A 26,025-nucleotide genomic window follows, 5' to 3' on the forward strand; every position below is an offset into this window, starting at 1 on the left:
TGCTCTGTTTGGCACACAAATGCTCAGCTCTTCCTTCCAATGCCCATTACTGGCACCATTTCTTAACTCTACAACCTCTTAGATTTGCTTCTAGGTTTAAAACAAGATGATGAATAATATCCCTTCCCATAGCTCAAAACCTGCTCTGTGAATTCCCTCACATCCTGAATTTTATACATGGGACACGCTCGAGCACCTCTTCTTGAGCCATGAGAGCTTGTAAGGAGCCCAGCTGCGGGTGCCCAGCTGCGGGTGCCTTCCGCAGCCCACCCAGCACCCAGCAGCTACAGCCAGGGCAAGGCTGCACGGCACCCAGGCACCCTGCCAGACACCATGCACAAGCTTCCTCTTGTTGCAAAATACAACAGAAGAGAGCCTGGCAGAGGGAAAAATACGCTAGCCATAATTTCTCATCCCAAGATGGAGTCACAGTGTAACTGAAACACATAAGTGGACCTGGGAAGCCACCTTGATCCCACCACTTTGCAGGAGTGCCGGCACAATTCATCTCCTCATTCTTCCACCTCACCACTAAACCTTCTCCATAGTTTTGGAGACTGCCCAAAGAAGTCTCCAAAACTGAAAACCTCAACTTACAAGTCACATCAGTGTTTTTAACAGCTTTTATACAATACAGTAATTTTGTAGTTTGAAGAAAATCAAAAGCTTTGTATTTCTTTTTCCTGTTTCATGCAAGACTGACCAAGGGAGAAGAGTAACGTATCTGTTAGATTCTAAAAGGAGGCATACATGTATAAACTAAATCCTGTTCCTCAGGGGAGCAATTAAACCCTTATTTATTCATACAAAAAGAGATATGCACACTTCTCACACCTCAGTCATACATGTTTTTTCTACAAATTTAATACCAAGGAGTAAAAGGATCTCATACTACTGACTAACTAAATTAAGGTCATCCATACTTCATTTCCTGTAAGTGAGGTAAAATAAAGCAGTATTTGATAAGTCACAATAAAATGTATCATAATGAAAGTAAGCCTTTTCATGAAAGCACTCAGGCGTTCTTCAAAATTCAGAACAAATAAGCACAGTCATACAAGCCGGCAAATTTGCTTCAAAAGGATGTTTCAGGTCATGTGAATCTTGCCACTGACAAGTTAAACACAAAATAATGATAAAACAGGAAACACATGAACAGTGGTCTTCCTTTTCAACAGTTTCTATTTCATATCACTATGCTTCTGTTTAACAGGGTTTGGAAGTCCACTTGCAAAAAAGATAAAACACCTAACAAAAGCATGCTGAGAGTTTAAATAAATTTTCTATTCTCAGTTTCTAGAAACTTCATTTTAATTGTTAACAAGTAGCCATCTCAGCAATCACAAAAATTCCAAGAGCACTGCTGCTTCTTGTCAACCACTAATTGCATTAATTATTCAGATTTTATTTCTTTTACTTTTAAGGTGAGAGACAACATTTATACAGACTGACCAGCAAGAGAGCCATCCGAAAAGACATGAAATCCCACTTTTTGGATCAAGCCAAGTTTTTCATTTGTTACATGCTTCATGCCAAGGCTCCCTCAAGCTTAACAGAGAGCCTGGGCTTTACACCCCAGTTGCAAAACCCACATAGTAAAAATTTATCAAGGGGAAGGCTTTCACAAATTTGCAACTAATAATATCCAAGACTGCTCTGAGAGCATGTCAGCATCTGCATTAATCTGAAAGGTTTGACAGACCAAATGTTCAACAGGTCAGGTGATTGAAAACATCCTCAAGAGCAGCAAGAGGCTCCTGCTGTGCTGCCAGCAGAGCCATACACCACTGTCACTGTCCTGCTCATCCTCTTGGGGCAGAGAACCTTCAGCTTGACACCTCCTGGCATAAATACCCAAGGCAAAAGGCACCGACATTACTGGCACTGCTGCTGAGCCATATGCTACGCTGCATGGGAGCAACTCTCCCTCCCTTTTACTTCCACACCATAATTAAAGCCACACAGCCACAGCTCGAGAAGACATGAAGCTATGTACCAAGAAACACAGTGTACTTTCCAAACTGCAAATATCTCCACATTTAAAGGAAAAATGAGTGGGGAAATCTACTGAGGCATCATCCACACAACCCAGGTGTGGGAAATATTTCTCTCTTCTGACTTCAGGAGCACAAATACCAGAGCACACCTCAGTGTCCAGAGAAGGGTGGGAGATGCCTGGGAGCAGCTGGACAGTACTTGACAGCCACTGCACCATCCCTGGAGGAGGTTTCCACCCCACTGTCGGAGTGGCAGGAAGCACAGGGATGCAGAGGAAGGTGGTCACTATCCCATACCTGCTATGCATCCTCCAGCCTTTCAAAAATTTTGCACTTTTCGTGCTACTTTGGAAGGTTACAATATGTTGTACATATAGCTGATGTTACATTAGCCTGGGATAAGTGTATTTGTTTCTGTTTTGCTGTTAGCACAACCCAATGGATCTTTAAACAATTCAGTACAGAAATAAGGAATAAGGCCTTTTATCCATCAGATTCATGTCTTCCAAGCATTCATACAATGTCAGAAAAAACAGCTAATACACTACCCACAGGAAAACCGGCAGACTTTAAAATATTACGTGAAATACATTCATACTGCACCTGTAGACATTGAAGTACTGTCATCATTTTTTATGAACTTTAAAGGAGAGAGTCAGTGACTAAAATCATAGAATCATAGAATATGCTGAGTTGGAAAGGACCCATCAGGATCACTGAGTCCAATTCCTGGCTCTGCACAGAACATCCTGAGGATCACACACCATGTGACTGAGATCATTGTCCAAACACTCCATGAACTCAGACAGCTTGCTGCAGTGACTGCTTCCCTGGAGAGCCTGTTCCAGTGCCTAACAACCCTCTGGGTGAAAAGTCTTTTCCTGGTACCCAACCTAAACGTACCCTTGGGTCCTGTCACTGGTCCTGAGACTGAAGAGATCAGTATCTGCCTCTCTGCTTCCCCATGTGAGAATGTTGAAGACTGCAATGAGGTCTCCCCTCAGTCTCCTCTTCTCCGGGCTGAACAAAACCAAGTGACCTTAGCTGCTCCTCACAAGGTTTCCCCTCCAGACCTTCACCAGCCTCGTTACCATTCTTTGGAGGCTCTTCTTATATTGTGAGTGCTCAAAACTGCCCTCAGGACTCAAGGTAAGGCCACCCTAGTGCAGAGCAGAGTGGGACAATCCCCTCCTTGGCATGGCTGGCAATGCTGTGCCTGAGACACTCCAGGACATGGGTGGCCCTCCTGGCTGGCAGAGTACTGCTGACTCATATACAGAGACGATGAGAAGTCTTCCCAGCATTGTAATTCCAGTAGAAAACAGTGCTGGTCTTTCATGATTAGCTAAATAGTTTCATTTTTTGGTTCTTCTGCCTTGGAGTTCCCTTGCTATATTTCCAACATTTGAATGACATGTAGACTCTATATTTTTTTAAAAATGACGATCCTAATAAGGCACAAATCATCGTGCCAAATGTAACTTCTGTTCAGCCTGGATTATTTGGTCCCAAAAATGAGAGATGGATGCAAAAAAAGCTCAACCTGGAAGCCCAGGTCTATGAGCTTCCACTCTCTAACCCCTAAGTCAGGATGCCCAGGATTACAGAAGATTCTTACAAACACAGGGCCCAAATAGTTCACCCCTCAGTGAGCAGGAAAGCCTTCCCCAGGGAAGGAGGAAACCACTGCAGAAGGTCAACAGGCAAAGTTCTGGCCACTGGTTCGGCTTTCTCCACTATCAACAGAGAAGAGCACTAGGATTTCCAGCTGGATGAAATTCAGCTAACCATGGACAGTGGTAGGGTTGTTATTAATTTCTAAATATCAGTCAAAGAAGCATGTCTGATTAATTCAATTCTGCAGCCCTTTGAGCAATGTTAAAGGCACTGCAGCTGCTTGTCTCAAGATATCGGATTAAAAAAAAAACATAAAACCTCCCATGTTCCCACCCACAAATATGGATTTGGATCTATTTACAGAGGACTCGTTCTCAGTGTTGCACTCATAAACAGTAAGGATTATATTTTAAAGTCACAAGAGCCTATGTTCTGCACACAGCTAGAGAAAAGTTCTGCTACAACACTGGTAATGAGATTTACAAGGAAATGTACATACACAGGCACAAATGTTCCAATGCAAGGGCAACTCTGCATCAGTTCAGGAGTTTCCAGTATAGGGAAAAGATTTCTGTATGAATCCAAAATGTACAGAATATTTTATTTAAAAGGTAATATAGCAAGTCCACTTCCTCCTTTGTTGATTTTAATAAATGCACATGAGTTCTTTCTTACACTTCATCTTTGGAGAATATTATAGTTCATATACTGCATTTGGTCATTTAAAAAGCTGAAATGCTCAAACCGATGAAACCTTTTTAAAGAAGTTACTGCAGTTTGTCAAATACACAAAAGTCAATAAAAAGGGACAAGCACATCCATAGCTGTACTTTACAATTTTCAGATGTGCTAGCAGATGTTCTACAAAATGGTCTTATGATTCTTCATTTTAGAATAGATATTTAACAGTGACTTTAGTTAGTTATTTAGTTGGTTAAATAGTTAGACTTGTGCCTTGCATCACAAATGAAATCACTCTAAGTTTTAGCAATCAGCTAATGAGCTTCACATCGGGAAGCAAAAAAACTGAAGACCCTCAGCTTCTTTTTCCTCCTTCTACAGAAAGAAAAACATTTCAAATTGGCACAGAGGCTTTTAAGAATCCTACAGCAAGTGATCCACATGCAGAGGATCACAGGCCCTTCCTAGCATGAGGTGAGAGTCTCCTGACCTGTATTATGTTACAGGAATCATGGCAACAGCACCAGAAATGCTGAAGCTGCTCTGTCTGGATGGTGGGAGACTACAGAAGCAACCAGGCCACGAGCAGCAAATCCTGCTCTCACATGGAGGGGAACAACAACCAAGATGCCCTTGGCAAGCACAGGTTACTGGTATTCAATAGCTCAGAAACCCTGGGCAGCCACCCTCCATCCCCTCCAGAAGGATAGGTGGCAGCAGAATTTGTTTAAAACATGCGGTTCTTTATAAATTATAAAATCAAAAGCATTTCACAGATCAAGAAAAAAGGGATGTCAGAGCTGTTCCTAGTACTTTATATCACAAAGTCAAAGCAAAAGGATAACAAAGTTTAAAAGGAACTACAACTTTCATATTAATCAGCAAGACATCATGAGAAGAATAAGACCTGGCACCAGTATCAAAAATACATCATTAAGTTACTAAACCAGCATTTTGCACTTGGCTTTAGGCAACAGAAAACAGGTCATCATCTGGGCTTTGCAAGAAAGTTTCAAGGGATGTACCTCCCTCACAGACAGGATACCATGCCTTGTAATTATCCATTCAGCTGACCATGGAACAGAAAATGAGATATCTGCGGGAAAAAGTGTTTTCATCCAACTCCACTTCTACAAAACAACAAAGTATCAAACGCCAGCCTCTTGCAGATGTTTGCAAAAGCACTACACTGAAACTGTTGTTCTAATCAGAGTGCATACTGGAAGTTTTTAGATTTTGGTAATAACTTCTGTAAAATACCAGATTACATATTTCTGGAAAAAATAACCTACCTTTTAAGAACAAAAAAACTAAAAGAGAAAATTTGATCTTTGAATTTAGGATTCCTGTTGCATTTAATTAGCCTGTCTCAAGACCACCCATAATGATTTTGTGATTTATTTGAGAACTTAACATCACAGACAAGCAAACTCCTGTTGGCCCCTTGAATTAATCTAAAATAAAATGCTTTATTTTCAAAGAACTTAGTGAAGATCATTTACCACCAACCATTTACAGAAACTGTTTAGGTTAATAGAGATAAGGCAAACAGTATTTACCAGTCTTTAAGTGAATTACTCAGCCCTCTATAAACTGTTTTGTTTATCTGATACATTTAGACAGGACTGGTACAGGGAGCACCACAGCCAATGCGTAGAGTCACTGGCTCTTCAGCCATAGTGCAAGTAACAAAAAGAAATTATTGGGGGGGTGGGAGGGGAAGAGAGAAATGGCTGCACCTGTCACTTCAGTTAGCTAGCTAAAGCACAAACTCAACCATAAGCTTGTCACCCTTCCCCAAAGATGTTTTCTTGCACAAAGTCCAGGTGACCCACTGCGGCTGTGCTAAGCCACCCATCCTTGTGACTGCTCTGCACGTTCAGCAGCCAAACCACTGCTCCTTGCAGATATCCAACCACTTGCCAGCCTTCACTGGCTCTAACATTAGTTGAATTAAAAGCAAAACAGTCTCCATACAGCTGAAGCAAGTACTTTATTAGACAAGATTGAAGAGAGTGGTCCATTTCCACTCACGTCCAGTCCAGTATGCAGAGTCTTAGGAATACTCCCGTATGAAATACTGAACAAGTTCTATAAACATCCACAAATATCCCCTTCAGCTTATTTTCAGCTAATTGAGTTTAGATGAAAATTGGCTTATGTAAAAAAGCAACAATAATTTAAAAGTGACATATATATAAAAGGAATCCCAACTTAGAAATACACAACCTGTCTTTTTTACTTCTGTATGCAAATATCCCCATAAGGATTATTCTCCTGACAGCCCACCTCAGCTAGAAAACTGTTATAAGAATATCACTTTCTCCTCTTTTATAGTGACCAAAATGGAAGTAGTCTCTCACATAATATTTGATCTGATTTTCTGTACATGCTAGAATCAAGTATTTTTCCAAAAGCCTTCTGGCACCAGATCTCAAAGAACACAAACCTTTCAACGTGTTTTGTTTTCATTGTCTTTGGGATCATGTCACAAATTGACACAGTCCAGTAAAAAGAAAAAGGTGGGGGGAGGATGGGAAGAGGCAGGGTATAAAAGTGGAAGGAAAGATAAAGTGAGACAGGGTCACCAGACACCACCACTACTCCCTCTGCAAGCCATCATCTCTAACCCACAGAACTAGCTGCTCTGCAAACAGGGCAAATCTTCTCGGTCCTTCTTTTCATTAAATGCACAAGTCAAAAGCCTTTATGAATAGCAATGCCAGCTCCTATTTAAAATGCAAAACCACTTTTTTAATTGTTGCCACCTGATCAAGGTAAAAACATGAATAATTACTTCTTAGTAGCCCTCCCTAATGCTGTAAATTTATGATGCTTTCAATTTGTAATAACACTTTCTCTGAGAAGTTGCAAGCAATTTATTCTCTATACACAGCTCTTCTATTAATTCCACACAGATTTTCTTGGGGAAGAAAAATCACCATAGGAGATACAGATCTTAAAGAATAATCAAAATAAACCTTTGCCTTAGGAAGGTATGTATTAGAGAAAATAAAATCTCTTCTGTCTAAAATTTAAGAGGCTTTTCAGAGAGTATTTGTCTTAATTAATCACTGCTATATAAAAACAAATTACTGCAAACTATATTGGGATCCAAGCAGTTTTCAAGGGTTGGGATAATCGGTATTTGGCTGAGTGCCCATGAACATCCTCCAGGTCTGAAGATATACCAGAGCGGTGTACACTGTTTTAAGATACAACAAAGCCTTTGGAGAGTTAAGTGACTGCACATCTGAGTCATTGTCTGAATGAGACATTTTAGCCTTTCACACACTTCCCAGTGCCAGACAGACTCTGGATTTCAGTGAAGTTATATCAGAGAGAAGACAAATCAAAAACAAAAGGTGCTGCAAAAACATCAGACTCTTAAACTTTTAAATATTATTCTGCAGGCAGCTCCACTACTTTCCATCCATAGCAATTCAAGTACAAAACAAAAGGTAACAAACATTCCGTTTAAAATGGGACAAAAAGAAGAAGCTGTAACTGCTTTAGAGAAGATGAAGAAGAGATTTGATACTGAAAACACAACGAAAACTGACTATATTTGGAGTCTAGGCTTCACAGTAACAATTCATACTGTCATTTAAAGATTAAACCTTGCTTTTGTTCCAGAATCCTAGTTGTGGAGATCATGTTTCCCACACCTGAAGGGAAGTGGCAGGGAATATATACGCTCTAAGTTAAGAAAAAGACAAAACTGTACAAGGAGAACACACACATATGCATGCCAAATCCAATGCTTTCACCACACAGGTAATACCAAGTGGCACTATTCTGACAGCAATATTGATGTAACAGATTGGGGCACTAGATTCTAAATGAGAAGAATAAAATGCCATTTGTGACTCTACTGCTGGGATTTTGGAAGACTTACTGTAAGGAAAAGTCCACATTGGATTATATTCTGCATGAGAAGAAAAATTTAACATGATTTGTGAGAAACCTTCCTGGCTGTTTTATAAGGCATAGGAGTGAACAAAACCAAAAGGGAAGTAAAAGGAATACCACTGGCCTCACTGCACTTTTCTCCTGGGAGGACTAGTGGGCTTGCTTCCACTATTCTTTAAGAAAACCTTGAGGTAGTTTATGTACATCAGCATACAAAAGGCAACCTTTAGGGGAGGGGACTGTACACCTAAAAAGAAAAAGCCAGCAAAATCGGAAATTCTCAAAAAGAGATTAAAAAAACCTGTTACAGCCTGTTAGGGAAGACAGACTGCACAGCCCAACAGGGCAGGGCACATCAGTCAGCCAGGCATGAAAGAGAAACACTCCGTTCTGAAGGAAGACGAAAGCTACATGGCCACACAGCCACACATGAAGGCATAATTTTCTATCAGTATTTGTTTTTTCTTCTTGTTCTTACATCATCCTGTCTTCGCAAAGAACATGAATTGAATTAAACAACAACAATCAGCATCTGCAATGTGAGGCCTGAACTCTTTCCTTTTCCATAGGGAGAGGGGCAAGCAACAACAACAACAAACTCCCCCCCCCCCCAAAAAAACAAAAACAAAAGAAAAAAAAACCACAAATAAACAAACAAACAAACAAAAAAAAAACCAAAAAACAAACAAACAAAAAAACCCCCCAGCACTTCACTTTTGGTACAAGTTACATGAAACCACCAGGTTTAAACAGACTATAGACTGAATGAGAAAAGGAAAGGTCAAACGTAAATGTTTTACACAGGTGCACAGAGCAAAGATCTAGGATCACCCTTCATCCCAGCAGGAAAAAGAAGGACTTCATGCCACAATTTCAGTTTAGCAATAAAGCAAAAATCCATATCCTCTTGCTGTGGCTATTGCCCTCGTGCCAGGGAAGCAAAACCACTTACAACAGCCTCACTTTGTACCAGCCACTTTGTACACCAGGCACCAGCATAAAAAATTCTACAAGATCCCCAGCAAGGAGTAATCCAAGTTTCTTTGACTGCCACTGGGTGGGCACAGCCCCTCATGCTTCCTGCATAGGCCTGGCAATCCAGTTACAGGAGAACACCATCTATTAGCGCCACCAAATCCTCTCCAGTTTCAGGCCCTAGACTCAGTCCAGGTATGCCCAGTTTAGAATATGAGATTCAATTAAATGAGTCTGTAGTCATGCTTTAGAAGGTTTTCTGTGAACTTTGCTCATCGGACAGGAAATACTACAGCTGTAATTACTCTGGGATACCTTATTATTTCCCATTGGACTATCAGGATCTGAAACAAGAGGTAGGAGTTGTGTCTACAGAGCACTGGCTTTTTCAGCCAAGCATGGCACCAACTGGTCACAGCTCTTGCACACAACAGAAACAAAACATATCAGACCAACAGGTCTTGCCCTGAAACTGCTCTGCATCTCATACCTACTGAAAGTAACACGGATGGGTAGTTTTTTGCACGTTGGTCCTGGCCATTTGAGGTGTCTTCCACACAGAAGCCTTTCCAGCAAATCTGTTCCAGATTTATTCCCCTGCTGCTCAATTCCATTCACTAGACCCATGAAAAGGTTTTAGACTCTTGACAGACAACCCCCTAAAACAGAACTTGGCAGCTTCAGTAGACATTGGAGTGTTTGGTTTTGGCCTGTGAAAAGCTTCAAACTTTGCTCTTTTCTCCTGTTTAATTTCACTAGGATATTTTGTAAGTGTCCACATGGCAAACCTCACATGGCAGATAAAGAAGTTCGTATTTTATTCATTTTTGCCAAGCACCTTAGGTAAAAACAAACTAACAAAACCCCACCCAAGAATAGGAGACAAATGAGGATGTAAACTTGAAAGGCCAAAATATATAAGGCAGCTACAGTGTGTCTGTGTTATGTGTACGTAAGAAGCTTTACTGTAATCACGGTATTGTAAATATTTCAAGTACCCTGATTACAGAAGTTGACAACATGCATTCCAGTCATCACCATTTTCTTGGTACAGGAGAAAGGCATGACATTAAACAGTCCATATTAACACAGGTTTTATAGCGGTTAGGTCACCAAAGCAAGAAAACATCCTTTTTTTTTCACAGAGACTCCAAATTTGCTAATAAAGAAGAAAAAAAGTCACATACAGATACATAAATTTTTCTAAGGTGTTTGCTGATTTGGGGGAAGGGGTTTGTTGTTCTTAGGTTTTTACTTTTTTTTTTTTAATAATCAAAAGGCATTCATTTTGGTTAACTCAAGAATTAGAGTTAGTAACCTGTGACCTAAGACTTTTACAGGATTGAAAACGGGCAGAGTCTTCTAAAGCTTCAGAATCTTTTCAGTACATAGCACAAAGTATTAAATGCTATTGCCTCTGCAAGACCTGCCTGGCAACACAACTACCCACAGCTATTTCCCTATCTGAATGGGAAGTTAAATGCTACAGAGGAAATTGGTGGGATTTCAAGAAGAAAGCTTTTAACACTCACCTTTCCCTTACAGACTGGTTCTGGTTCACATACTCCTCTTCTGCTGCAGTGCCAGTGAACCAGAAACAGGTACACTTACACAAACAGGGGATGCTGTTCTGTCAGAAACTAAGTAGCAGCATGCCTTGTATTTACTAGTCAATAGCAAACATCCAGGCTTTTTCTATGTCCAGTTCTACAGTAAAGTCTAGAAGCACCTGGATGACCTCAGGAAGATATTTGTAGCATATTAGTCCTATTGTGTACAAACACATTGCCTAGATGAACCTTTTTTGTTCTGGTGGTTTCTCTGAAGAGAAACTAGACCTGTGACAGAGACTTCTACAGTGCTGCAGATACACAAACATGAATAAATAACTAACTATCCTCTCTGGCCCATTTATCATACTCAGCAGCTCTCACTACTGAAGGTTAATACTCCTTTCTCCTTTGAGGAGAAATTACTTCAATGCATAGATGCTGAAGCAGAAAACAAAAGGAATTCAAACTCCTCTTGTGACTTTTCCCTAGCTTCTAGCAGCATCCTTTCTGATTGTTGTTGTATATTTAATCAGTAATAAATTCAGCCTGTTGTTTTCCCAGCCTCCTACAACAGAGAGTATTTCAGAGCTAACCCAGCCTGCTCCTCCCTAGGTCCCTACTATGCTGAAACTTTCAGAAGACTCACCTTACTTATAATGCATCTGGTAAAGCTTAGCAGGTACTCATCAAGAAATATGATTTTTTGCACATCCAGAAGGTAAAAGGGGGGATCAACAAAAAGGACAAAAAAAACCCCAACACAGTGATTTCAACAAGGAGTCCAGCAGTCAAATAGTTGTCATGTATTATTCTCATGTTTATAGATTATTATTTATAAATGCTCTTTTAGACTTTTTTAAAAAGGTCGTTTTTCTAGAAGACTGAGGCACAGGAGGGGAAAAAAAACACATTGAAAGAAACTGTTTTCACCACAATCCATGGTACTGGATTAACACGAAATCAAGCAAAAAAAACCTCACTTTGTAGTTAAAATACAGTTCTGAAAGGAATTTGCAGCATTCTCTGGCTAGACAGGTAATCTAATCTCACCGTTGATTCAGCTGCTCTGCTCTACACATTAGCAAAAGTATTATTATTGCCACCAGTTATCTTTGAATAAAACTGGCATTTTTTAAGCCAAAAAAATGTTTCTGCGGAACCTTTAGGGAGGCAGTTGAAATCCTGGCCCTGCATCAAGGCTCAGAAAGAATCCACTGCCCTCCCACAGCACTTTATTTTTTGAGAATCGTGACAGAACCAGGTTTTCGTTTTGCCAGTTTTGTTATATTGAAGCTTCTTTTTTGCCTGAAGTCTTATGATACCATAGTAATTTGTTAGTACTTGCTGATAAAATTATTTATTAGAGACAGCTTGCATCATCAGTTCAGACAAAGTAAGGCACAAACTGAACTTTTAATCTTGTTCAACTTAACAGAGCATCAAGATACAGTAGATTCCCAACAACAAATCCCAGCACCACATATCTCCCATCAGAAATAAAGACACATTTTAAAATCTATACATTAACCTTTCCTCCATGGTCAAATATCTTCTCATTAATATAATCCATAGAATTAACTTCTTCTGGTGACTTACGAGCATGAGAGGTGCCCACTGTGCTAAAAAAGCCATCTCTTTACACGGCTGTAGCTGAGCAGGAGATGAGGACATAACCACTTCAAGAGAAATGTCCTGCAGCACAACTAGAGATATCCCTGGAACAGCCATTCATGCTTCAGGTAGGTGAATACATGCCACTAACAGCACCTGCAGCTTGTTGGGCTTTCCCATCTGCTCTTCATTTCCATGTATTCAAAGCACCTCTTCAGCTCCTCTCCTGAGTTTAGTTGCCAGGAGCATCTTTCCAGGTCATGATAGATATGTTAAACCAATCTCTCTGTCCTTTTTTTTTTTTTTTTTTTTTTTAGGATATTTGAGGTAAATCTTTAACACTCTACCTGCCTTTTGGCAACCAGTAAGTTCTCCAGAACCACATTTTTCTAATTACAGATAATTAATTCAAAGACTACTAAATTAAGTCAAAGGCACCAGCAAGCCCTCTCCCCCAGTTACTGTTCAATGTGTTGCAAAGACGGTAAATGCATTTAAACTTCTTTCATATGTTGCCCTAGATTTTAATTTATATTATGATTTATACTATACCGAGGCAATTCATGCTTTAAAAATAAAGTCTCTGTCTGTCTTTTTCCTCAAACATATCTAGTCAACTGAGCAACCCTGGAAGCTACACTTTCAAAACAAAAAAATTACCTCCATTATCCAGATTAATTATCCATGAAGGTGATGTCACCTACAGAACTTGCTCAAAACTTTTGCTCTACTAACTTTTCTGAAGCAGTCAGCATAATTTTGTCATACTCTTAACTTTTCCAATGCTTATTTTCATTTTCTGTTACCCACATCAAGAGACTCCCTTATCTCAGGTTTGATCTGACTTTTACAGATGCAAGATTCACCTATTTCCTAGTCAAGTTTAAAGGGCAACAATCACCTTCATTAAGAAACAAATAACCATGACAAAGCAGGAAAGAAAAAAAAACGCCAGAGAGTGTCAGAGGTGAAAGACAATTGCTATCACTCTCAATTTCAATTGTCATGACACTATGGAAAAATCAGACGAACCAAGGACTAGGGGAAGATAACTACTTCCTTCCAGTAATTCGAAAATTGACCTTTCTGATGGTCTGAAGCACTGGCAGTAACTACAAAAGATTAATATAAAAGCTTCTTTCCCTTTTTCTTACAGTTGCCCAAAGTGAAGTACAGTGGTCATACTATCTGTCCTGCTTTCAAGCTACACCAAACTCCAGAGCTGCACACACTCAGGAGATTCTGAAACTTGTCAAGAGTGATCTGTGCAAATATTTTGCCAGCAACACTACTGTGGATCCATCAATTCAAATATATATATATATATCTTCCCAATGCGGTGTATCTTGCTGCTATGCCAAGATAATTATTTACATAGTAGACCCTCAATCACACAAAGCATTCTTCCTGTAGAACACCTCATTAGCAAACATTAACTTTTCATTTTTAAAGGGAGATTTCTGTACTTCATGTTTGGTCAAAAGGTCTCCAAATCGATCAAGTGTTTTAATTATCCATTTAATAGAGTTGAGTAAAAAGCGATCACAGAAGGGTTGAGGTTGAAACGGGACCTCTGTTGGTCAGCTGCTCCAGCCAACACCTGTGCTCAAGCAGGGCCACCTTAGAGCCAGATGCACAGGGCCCCACCCAGATGGCTTTTGAATGACTCCAAGGATGGAGACTCCACAACCTCCCTGGGCAACCTGTGCTAGTGTTTGAAAAGCAGAAATTCACTTACTCTGAGAGCTGTCGATTAGTGCCTTTTACCTCTTGCCCTGTCATTGGGGACTACTGACAAGAGCTTGGCTGCCCCTTCTCAATTTCCTACAACCAGCATTTACACACACAGATAAGGCCCCTCTGAGCCTTGCCTTCTCCACACTCAGTGGCCCCAGCTCTCTCAGATTTCCTCATATGAAAGATGTGCCAGTCCCAGGCCCACCTCTGTGCGCCAGCACTGAATTTGTTCCAGTATGTCCATGTTTCTCCCATACTGGCGAGACCAGAACTGAATCCAGCACTTCAGGTATGGCCTCACCAGTGCTGAGGAGAGGATTCACCTCTATCAACCTGCTGGCAACAATTCTCCTTATGCAGCCCAGAAGGCTGTTGGCAAATTCTCTAAGATGACCCATAAAAACCTCTGTCTCCATAAATCAAGGGGTGAAGGCAAAGAGTCTAACGCACTTTCAGAAGCTACAGCAACTGGATTATAACCAAAAAGATATCTGCAGAGTAACTTTCTGATGGGCAGTACTTCTGAGATTAGCCAAGGTTATACAAATACCCCACAGCAAAATACTGTCTGTTAACAACAGGATAAAAGATATAAGGTTAATAGTGTACAGAAAATTCACATGCATTTAAGACTTCTGTTAATGACAGTAACATCCCTCATCTTCTCTGTGGTAAACAAACAGTATTTACATGTGAGGTAAGTGTCACCTGAGATTCAGAGCTCCAGGGAAGGAGCAGTAACTTGTTAAATGGATAAAAGTATGCTATTCCCTAATGTAAAAGCTCTGTATGTATAAATTAATTTTCATATACTTTCATATGTCACACAGAAACTGTAAGATATGGACTAATTGCTAAGAGCCCAGCAAAGTGCCACAAAGATGACTTAAGGTACCAAGGCATCCCTCCTATGATGAAAGGCTGAGAGAGCTGGAAATAGACCAGATGACCTCCAGAGGTCCCTCCCAGCCATAACAATTCTGGGCTTCTGTGAAGCTGTCAGAGCTTGTGCTTTTTCACTGAGAGTGATTGAGAAAGGTACTTTTGACACATCATTCATAAAAAATTACAGATACACTATTTCTCCAGTGAAGTGGGAAGCAGAAGATTAAATAATAAAGAGAAAAAAACCCCAAAAAACAAATCAATCCATACCTGGCGAGGTAGTCAACAGCCCAGAAGCTAAAACTGATCTCTCAACTGCAATGAATGCAGGTTCTTCCCCTTTTGTAGTACAAGTATGGGATTCTTTTGAGTTCACTTCTTTCCTCCAACTACCAAAAGTAACCTTATCTCAGGATGCTCAAAACACAGCATCCTAAAGTCATTTTCCCCTCCTTGTTACTGATAACATAAGGAAAGATTAGAAGTTATGCTTAACAGAATATATAAGCCCTTTATCTCAGCAAACTCTTTTAAAAAAAATATGCAGAAAGTTCATTCTCTGATAATCTAAACCAAACTTGGGGGTATACACACAGAGTATATGACTAACTAAAAATTTCACCAACTGCCTTTGCTAGTTCTCTGCTTGTTCACATTCCCCAGTAGCTACCACCCAGCTTCCTGCCCTGCTGCACAGGCACCTCCAAGATACTCAGCTGAGCCAAGAGGGCTTGTGAGACAAAGCAGTCTCAAAACAGCTCTCTGCTTTGGATTTCTAAACTACCTTAGTTCTAAATTCCCTTAGTAACCCTTCACTGCACTGAACACACACACCCTTGCCCACTGTGCTCATTTCCTCTTCCCAAACTCCCAAATTGTAGTCCCAATACACCATGTTATGCCATTAGGTTCCCCTCTAGTAATCACAGACATCACCACTTGTGTGACACAGGATAGCAGGTCTCTCAGGGAAGTAAACAATGCTCCCACACCTATCTGATATGTACATCTTTAGTACCACTCGGGTGATTTTAAGATTTACTCTGGTATATCCGAAAAGTAAGTTAAACAGATTTTATTTAAGGTGACCCAAATGTGTTCATTACCAAAGAAAACTCCTTTGTAAAAGGACACAGAAAGAAAATATATACATAAGTCTTCTACTTGGTTTTCCAACAATAAAGAACAACCATATGCACATACACAGGAAACATTTTGAACTACACTTCTGAAGAGAGAGCAACAGAAAGACAAACTTTCTTGGCAAACCAGCCACCTACAAACAGACAAGTTCCTCCTCACTGGGTAAATGAGAGCATCGCAAAGTAGAAAGGCCCTCAGCTCACTCTTAGAATAAGAGCTAATGCTGTCAAAGATCAGATTTAACAAAGTAGTTTAAACCAAAGAGAAATCATGCACTGAAAAGGGAAGGCCAAAATAAGAAATCCTAGGATGACAACTTGATTCACAGTTTACTCAAGTTAATGAAAGACTCCAACTCCCACAGATTTCAGTGGGTTATGAAACAGGTCCTGCAGAGGGAAATGTTCTAAGTCACAAACAGCAATGCCGTATTTTGATACGTAATTGCCACCACTGCCTATGAAGAAATCCCTGGTGTAAAATAGAGAACAAATACAATAATCTCACTTTCTCATTTTAAAAATGGCATGAAAGAAACAACAAAAGAAAGTTATTGAAGAGAACTAGATTGTTCCCAGCTGTTGTCATAGAACACTACAGCTGTTCATGTCATTGTAGCTAATGACCAGTTGCACTTTTTAAAAACTGTAACACAGTATGACCATTGTAATCTACATCAAACTGAAACTTGGCAAGCATCATGGAAAAAAAGACTAAAAAATTATTTTAATTCTGTTGGATTTCATTTTTTAATTTCTGTTCATGGGTTGGTTTTGAGTGCTCTGAGGGGATAGGAACGGATCTTGTATGAATGGTTCTTTATTCAAACTGTCAATTATGTTAAACTACTTTAAAAATCATGGTAAGTAACAGGTATTAAATTACCAAAATTGTCTTTTCCAGTAATAAAAAGAGAATTCAACTCATAAATCCTGAAGGGTTTCTTTTGTTGAAGAGGTGTGCTGACTAAAAGTCTCAAGTTCAAAGAAGATGATGAAACATCTTTTCTCTGGAGCCAAGAACAGGGTAGGCTTCACCATCTAGAAGCTTTTAATTGTTTTGTTAACTGAACTATACATGAACCAAATCAGATTTTTTCATAAAGATTCAAGTACACAAATGCAAAGAATAGGTTAAAATAGAAAATCCCATATATTTAGATGCAGACAGAATTTTCAGATACAGCTCTCTTTAATGGAGCATTACTCCTTGACAGATGGAGGAAAAGCTAGGGGAAAGCATGTGTTCCCACATAAAATCTCCACAAAACCTGAAACATACTATTTCAAGTAATTTTGTGTAATGTCTCAGGAAAATGAGAGTATAGCTTCCTCTCTAGCCATGTGTCTTCCCCTCCAAGATCATCTATATAGAGCTATAGACCAGAAAGAAATCACAAGCTCCTGCACTGCTTTTTATCTTCCCTATAGTTATCAAGAAAATCAGTAATTTATTGAAGAAACCTAGAAGTCATTTTACCAGTTTCTCCACTTTAGGACACAAAAACACTTCCAAAGAAATTCCAAATACTTCAGAAAGACCACCACCTAAATACACACCGCTTAGAGCCACTTTTGTGCCACCAACCTAGGACTCTGCAGCAAGTAACAAACACAGCTGCAACAACCAACCAATGAAAACTAAGCTTCCTTATGCAAAGAAAAGACAGAAATAATTGCTAAACATGTACTTATAACCAAACATAGCAACAGATAACAAGTTAGAAGCTAAGCCTCTTCACTTTGGGACATCTATCCAGACTGCAAAAGATTTCTTTCCAAATGATGGTTACTTTAAAACATAAACAACTCTGAAAATTTATGCAGCCACACAGTTATTGATCTGCCACCATCAGCAAATTTAGAAAATAATAAAAAAGTAAAATCGTATACCCTACCTTCAAAGACACTCACAAAAATCTAAATAAAAATCTAATCACACACTACATGAGGCCAAAACCCTGTAGTTTGGATTCCATTAATTAAGCCTATTGAACAATGCCCTGAGTGACTGTTACAAGACTGTAGCATCACATCTGCATAACCCATTATTAACACATGTTATTTTCACCATTCCAATCAGAAGTTCAAAGTGCACTTCCTTTCTTATGGCAACATTGTGCAGACTTGATATTTTTGTACAATTAGGAAGTATTAGACAAACACTGTAGCGGATTTTGCTCTATAGCAAGTTTGGGGTTTTTTTCCTTTCACTCCCTCAGCTCTGCATTGTGCAGCAGTCAAGACAATTCAAAGTATTTTGGCTGACAGGAATCTGATGCAATAAAATGCCTAAGCCAAATGCCTCTAAAAGACGGGGTGGAGAAAAAGAATATTGGACAGAATACTGTCATACCAATACCTGTCTCCATCAGTACATGTTTAACCCCATTACAGCACTTTTTGATTTTGAAAGCTTGATTTTATTAAGCCAGATATGCCTATCTGAAAGATGAAAATAGAGCTACTCCTTTTTTCAAAGATTTTATACAAAGATTTATATTTTTAGTATAGTTTTTCCCTTTCTTTTCCACAAAGGTTTGGTACAGTCTCAATTACAGACTAGGTTCTGCACCTTCTAAGCCTAAAGTGGGGGTTTTAAAATTCACTCATTTGTGGTAAACCTCAGGATTTTTCTCAAGTATTACCAACTTCACCAAATATTACCTTTCATTGCTAACTAACTTCCATGTCTGTTTACAAAAACACCAAAGCACGAGGGCCCATACCACCTCCCTTTCAAGTTAACCAAAAAACACGCTGTCCATAAAAGCTCTTAAAGCTTTTTGCAAACTACATGAGTTCAAACTACCAGTCACACTATGAATGTTCAACATAACCACCAAGAAACCTGCGAGCAGCAGCTGAGCTGCAGAATAGAGACATCCTTCTGTGACAAGCTGGGAAGAGCTTGAGCAGCACACTGACAGTGGAGCTATTCACTGAAAAGAAAGCTACAGTCAGCAGCTGGCTGCAGAGTTACAACAGAAGTCTGAGAAGAGGCAGAATATACTTCCCCTATTCTCATGGGCTTCCCCAGGCACCTACAGATGCACCAAAAGCAAAGACATGGTGTTCCATGAACCTCTTGCATTAAATACATGCACCCAAATCACCCAAATCCACCAGGCAGCTCTTAGGCTGATCATCATATTTAGCAATTAGCAAGGAAGTGTAAGAGCAATAAGGAGAGAAGAGTTTGCAAAAATGCAGGGCAGGAACGGACAGGAAAAGAAAAGGGCATTTTGAAACATGAGAGGGAGAAAGCATTAAAAACTCAATTTGCTGAGAAGAAAAAGGAGCTGCAACAGAAGTTCAGCACAGCTTTTAATTACAAGTAGAAAGAAGTTTGAGTGATAGGCAAGTTTCAAATGACATGTTTTCAAAAACTGGTTAAATACAGCCTAAAGTGAAATGATGCCATCTACACCTTAGACACACGCACCCCCAGACACACAAGAACTAGCTTCTAATTAAAACCACCATTTTTAATGTGTGGTGCCTTTCCACTCTGCTTCTTTTCCTCTCCAGCTCCAAACATAAATGGCGTTAGCTGGAAACTAGCTGGAGATGATGCTGGCATCCTAAATCAACCTTAAATAAGACAGTCACGTTCTCCTCATACAGCAGTGTTGCCGTTTCAACGTTACCATGCCTAAGCTCTCATATAAATAGAGGTATCAGTCAGTTTAAAACACACACAGATGACTGTCAAGGAGGTACTACTCTGGAGGTGTTATTTCAACAGTGGCAGCTTTTCTGAAGGAAGAGTAAATAGGGTAGGCATTAGTTCCAATTTTTACCTTTAAAAGAATGACCTACCATCATACCACTTACTGTCTCCACTTATTGTCATTTTTCCACATATGATCTCTGGTCTCTTCCTTCATTCAGTAATTACAGGAAAACAGTAAACATGAACATGGAGTACTACCTCCAGCAATCATACAGCTCAATCTACAGTGGCAGACCACTCAGTGAGCCACACACTTAGGTGAACATACATACTTAGGCTGCACATGCAGTATAATGGTTTTCAAAACTGGGATGATACTTTCCCCCATTACTGAGTAGACATAAAATTATCTTCTATGGGGAAAGTCAAGGTAAATGACTGATTATCAGAAGAGGAAATTATTTCAGTTCAGTGTTCAGCTGAAGAACCATTGTGAAATCATAGCCTGTATTTGATTCATGAAACCACATACAAAAGAATATAAGAAGGCACCTTTTCATGAAGATGATTTGAAGTGGCTTTTACTTCAGAAACTTGTGGCTTCTTTTATGGCATGCTTACAGTAAGTGTTAAGCAGTATCTCTCCACCTTAAAATACCCTTAAGGAAGAAGTACTTTTTTCCACATTCCTTGAAGCTATAAAGAAGAAACTAATCCCCACTATATGCTGCTTCAACACCACTGAGAAGCCTAAGATAAATTAATATTCACATTTAAATGTACAAAATTTGACTTATAGTCCTGCTTTTGTACTGCAAGTAAGAGCCACTCAGCAAAACAGAAGAAACTGGAAAAAAAAAATAGGAAAAGATGAGTTGGGAGTATCCAAGCTATGGGCACTTATTTATTGACATTACCCAAAATTACATTTGATAGAAAATCCCTTTAGGAATACCAAACAAAAAATGCTGTGCTAAGTTCTAGAAGTCTAGAACTACAAAAAGATAATTTAAAGTATCAAGTTATATAACCAAAGGTAAATATACTTTGCACTTGATCTTACTGCCACAACCTGCACTGAAATGCAAGCATATCCATGCAAAACCAATCATTTTTAAGTGGGATACATGTGATGGAAGTAAATACCATTCAATTTGAGAATGGATAGCAGAGAGAAAACAACTGTTCTCTACAACATCCCCCTACGGAAAATGACCTCAACTGGCTCACATTTTCCAATTAAGTTAAATGCTGATATCATCCAGTATGGACTCCTCTTTCAAGATTACCACCACCAGTGGTATTAAAAGCACCAGCTCCCTAGAGAGGCTCAGTCAAAAAGAGCAGGCAAGAGTAGACAGCTTTAGCCAATGTGGAATTCAAAAGCATACAAAAGCTTTCTAACACACAAGGCAATTTTGTGCCTCGCATCATATCAGCCCTACAACTCAGCATGCCACACTCATCATACAGAGCATGAGAAAAGCCTCCCACCTATGCAGAGCAGCAATAACTATGTAAGAAAGGCACCCTTCAGCATGTGCACAATTTTCCCCCTATGCCTATACAGCAAAAGACTTGTTTCACTGAAGGGCTTATTTACAAAATTATCTTAATGACTAAGAGACTCAGTGAGTTCATAAATCTAAACAAATCACCAGCTTTATAACACATAGTCATCAAAGACTGTACTTTGGTTTTGTTTCAGTTTCTCAGTACCATTCATAATCCCTCATGAGTGTTACACACCTACAGGTTTACATAATATAAAACATACAAAGACTGCAACACATAAGTGTCACCCAGTTCATAAAATCTACTGGTCTTACAAGTATCAACTTAGTTTTGACATGAGGTAGAACAAATTGGCTACATATATAAAAATCATAACACAGCAACCTTGTTGTCTTTCCTAAACAACCATAATATCTCTCCAAGTACACTCAGTTGTTTTCTGCTCTCGGGTGCCCCTCACACAGCTTGTTTGATAAATGTACCAGGAGATTTGCAACTACAGAGTTACTAAAACTGAGGTGGATGTACACCTGTTCCTTCAAATGAAGGTAAGAGTGGATAGGGGAGAGCAGGTAATCCCCAGCTGTACAAGTGCCACCTTTCTGGCAGAGCTGCGGCTGTATTCTCTAGTTAATAACACACCTTAAACTCAGATGCAGGCTTCTTCAGAGCAAGCAAGCATATTCCTAAGTGCTACAACAATAAATTAATTAAAAGTAAAGTGAAGTCAGCTCTCCTATGCCAACAGGAACAGCTATAAAGTAATTCCTTCTTTTTCCTCATGAGGCTCAGGTAGACACAATCTTCAGCACCCTCAAAAGACAGACACATCCCCATTTACTCTACTGTATTAGACAGTTAAAACACTTCAAAGTAACCCATGTCCTTGTCATAAATTACCAATACTCAGATTTACAGCAAAATATATATGAAATACACCAACATTACAGACACTCAGGTCAACACAATTACTCAAAAACCACTGAAGCACTTGCAGGACACATCTATGCTGGAAAAATTGAACCTGATTCAGAGGAAGACAGAGGCAGGCTTCTGCAATTCACCAATGCTGGATTCCAGCCTGGAGCACAAGCATTTGGTGGCTACACACAAGTTTCCCTGGACTAACGGGAATTAGCAATGAAGTTTAGAATTTCTATTACTGACAGCAATTTTACCTCTCACAAATCTGAAATTAACACTGATGGTGACATATCGATCATGAGCTGGCATTCATATTACATTACAAACAACTGTCAACCTGCACTTTAGGAGAGCATTAACAATGACAGTTTGAAACTCAGAGACAGCAGAGACCTGTGTCTGGTTTTACTGTGTTGTCAATTGCTGATATAACTGTGTACACCTCCCCATGCAATGCCCAAGAGGAAAGGAGACTGCCAACACCAAGGATCACAAGTTGCAGCCCTTCCAAACAGCTGAGATGGAATTATTTAATTAAAACTTCACTTCTATGAAAAAAGCACCAAACAAACAAGAAGTCCACACAAAAGCATACAATCATTTTACCTGCCCAGAAAAAATCAAAACAATTATTGTACCTAACTAACCGCAAGATTTCCAAGAAATACTGACTTCACTTTTTTGTTCAACTACTCCAGTTGACTTTCAAAGTTTTTATTTAGGATTACTCTGCTTCAGAGCAGTATTCCTCAGAGGCACTAATGCAACACTAAATACTTTGAGGAGGTCAAGTAACACGATACACGGCCTTCCTTTCCCCATTGGTGGGGTTCAAATCTTGCTAATGTCAGTAGTGAGCAAAAGCTGTTGACATCAGGCAGCTGAGCCATGTGGAATGAGCTACCATCCTCAGCCCAGTTTTTCCTGGACAGGTACTCCTACCCTCACAAGAACAACCAAGCCCACGCTCTGGCTGGCAAGTCTCAGCAGTTAGAAGCAGCATGGATAAGCAGTACCTTCCTCAGTCCTGAAGAAGAACAAGAACTTTTAAGACAGCTCTGTTCAAGTGAAAGCTGCACCACACCACTAAACAAAAAGGCAAGGAATTTCAATTCGTTAAGTACATCAAGTCACCACCTCCTACAACAGTATGCTGTCCTGAGCCTTGACCCCACAAACACCTGAATGCACCTGAACATATGGTTTATCCTATTTGCAGTTAACAGACCAAAGTGTTGCTCCTCTACAGCATGACAAAATCCAGAGAGTAAAGGTGAATTGTGTAATTTGCATCACAGCATACATACTCTCTCAAGGAGAGTACCAGGGTAAATTGAAAGTACCCCTCAAACCGTAACTACATTCTCTAGATTAATTTTACTTTTTCCTTTAGCTCAACAAAACAGATGGTTTTGTCAGCTTTAACAGGAATTAATTTGCTTCCGAAAACTTGACATTATACACAAACTTGAATTTCTTCTTTACACTGCTCATTGTGTGACAGTGTAAGATCTGCATAACAAAGACCAGGACATTAAAGACATTAGGGGCTCCCAAGCCTTTTTCCCCTTATCCCAAAAGCATGTTTTATTTTTGAACCAAATCAGTTTAAATACAATTCAGACAATTCAAAAAAGCAAAGCAAAATGAGTGTGAGATAAAATCCTCGCCAATGGAAATACTCCACTTCTCCATATATTTGAGCTTTTTAAGCATGAAAAGCAAAAAAAAAAAAAAAAAAAGACCCAAACCCACAGCAACCCCCTGAAGAAGCAGCTCTCAGCCACAAGCTGCTGGAACTGTAATCCCCCCAAGCCCGTCCCACCGCTACATAACAGTGCCAAGCCAGGATTTTCACCAGCTAGCCCAGAGTTACTGTTAGAAGGAGACATTTCCTATCACACACCAGCAACAGAAGGGGTTTTAAAATAAATTTAAAAATCAACAAAATGTAATAAAAACAAACCAAAAAAATCCCACACAGGCAAGCAGAGGGAAAAATTTAATCCAGAGACTACATCCATGTTAAAAGCATTTCCTTTTCAAGTAAGGTTTTATAATGATAAAATAACTTAGAAGAACTTAACTAACTTGGTTTCTCAGGTTATACCTTTGATAGTCGGTTTCTCACCAAAATAACAAGACTTCAACTACTTATAAAGGTGCTCACAAAAATACCTTTTTAATTATTCTTTATTAATTTAACACAGCAAGCCCATTTCAGTTGTTCATCTCAAGAGGGTACAAATCATGTCCTACATGACAGAAACAACAGTGATCTTTCCTCTCTTACCACCGGTTGTTTTCTTGATTTCCTTAATGCCCATATGAAGGCAGTGTGAAGTGCCTATGATGCAGCAAAGAATAATCCTATTAACAATCAGTTTACTGTGTACTACACTCTTCAGATGCTATTTTAAGACCTTAAAAGGATTTCAATATTTAATAGAGGACTGAACCAGTTAAGCAGATCTTCCGATCTACATTGAAACACTGACATTATGAGATCAACAGTTAGCAGGGGCAATGGACACCCAAGCAGCATCTACGCTCTTTTTGTTCAAGACCTGATCTCAGTGTAACCAAGTGGATTTCTCTTTGTGTTGCACTATAAAAATATTTAACTATACATACGGCTAAGTTTTCTTAAAAATAGCAGGTTTAGATGTTTGAGACATTTACGTGTGTGAAAAATGCAAGGGGCAATTGCTGACAAAACACATTTAGATGAGCTGAAACCACTGAAGGTTTTGCAAATACTGAAATAATTCCTATTCATGACAAACATTGTCTTAAGCCAAAGGAAGTGCTGCCACAGCAAAGATCAGGACATTTGGCCAAGTATTAGGACCAAGAAGATTAAGGAAATAAAAAAAATGAGACACACCATAATAATGAAGTTTTCCTAACAGGATGGTCGTTTGTTGTTTCTACAGGAGACAAGTAAAGCCTACTCTTGGCGTGATATAACAGACCGAAACTTAAATTGCAAATATTCCAGATATTACAAGATAAAGGTAAACTTATAAGTAATTTTTTTGAAATTCTTGCAATTATGTTTCTTACACTATCAGAATATCTACAATTTGCTTTGGAGGGGCGTAAAATGAAGTAAGAGGGGAAAAGACATAAGAAGGTAAGCGTAAATATAAACACAAAACCATAAATAACACATCTTTCCAAATAATATTTACACTGAGCGTTTAATTTTGGCATACACTCATGTAAATACAGAAGTGCACATATTTAAAGGCCATTTCCATTTCTAGCTTCCCAGGGTCTGGACAGATGCATGCTGCACCTAGGATTTGTGCTGTCCACTGTAGCGTACGGGTTATAACCTAACTGGGTGAAATATACTAGAGCTGGGTACACTTGGCTGTGTGCCCAGTGCGGAAAGAAACAAACAAAAAAACAAACAAAAAACCCCAGACCATTAAATACACGTGCACTTCCTACACACTGAGAAATGCACATGTGCAATTTACATCAGGCATCACCCCAGTAAATAAAACCTTGGTCTGTACTACGGGGCACAATGTGTTGTTAACCCAAACTCTAATCTGTTTATACGGCCGAGGCTGGCAGCACACGAATACCTCCGAAACAGAGCAAAAATCATGGAGCCGATACGTGTTTGTGCCGAGCACCCTCACGCACATCTGCACGCACACGCGGGAGCACGGCCACGGTACGCCCGCTGGATAACTTCACATCCAGGCAGGCCGGGCCGTCAGCAAGAGACGGCGATGGAGGAGGAGAAGGAGGAGAAGGAGGAGAAGGAGGAGAAGGAGGAGAAG

The 26,025-nt window shown here is 39.5% G+C and overlaps 1 protein-coding gene across 3 annotated transcripts in view; it reads right to left on the reverse strand.

Moving 5' to 3' along the window:
* PPP3CA (protein phosphatase 3 catalytic subunit alpha) overlaps positions 1–26,025 on the reverse strand; it is a 177,291-nt gene that overhangs the window by 149,866 nt on the left and 1,400 nt on the right. For 2 of the 3 annotated variants that reach the window (XM_042049467.1, XM_042049465.1), the window contains exon 1: positions 23,168–23,243. The exons of the other annotated variant lie outside the window; for it this stretch is intronic. In XM_042049467.1, coding sequence (XP_041905401.1) covers positions 23,168–23,228 — 61 coding nt within the window. In that variant the 5' untranslated portion in view covers positions 23,229–23,243. Of the gene's footprint in view, positions 1–23,167; positions 23,244–26,025 lie in introns of those variants that run through there. 3 annotated transcript variants of the gene reach the window in all.

The sequence above is a fragment of the Corvus kubaryi genome, unplaced genomic scaffold (assembly GCF_017639235.1).
Source record: "Corvus kubaryi isolate FWS band 111438036 unplaced genomic scaffold, C.kubaryi_AGA036_p1.0 71, whole genome shotgun sequence".
Taxonomy (NCBI): domain Eukaryota; kingdom Metazoa; phylum Chordata; class Aves; order Passeriformes; family Corvidae; genus Corvus; species Corvus kubaryi.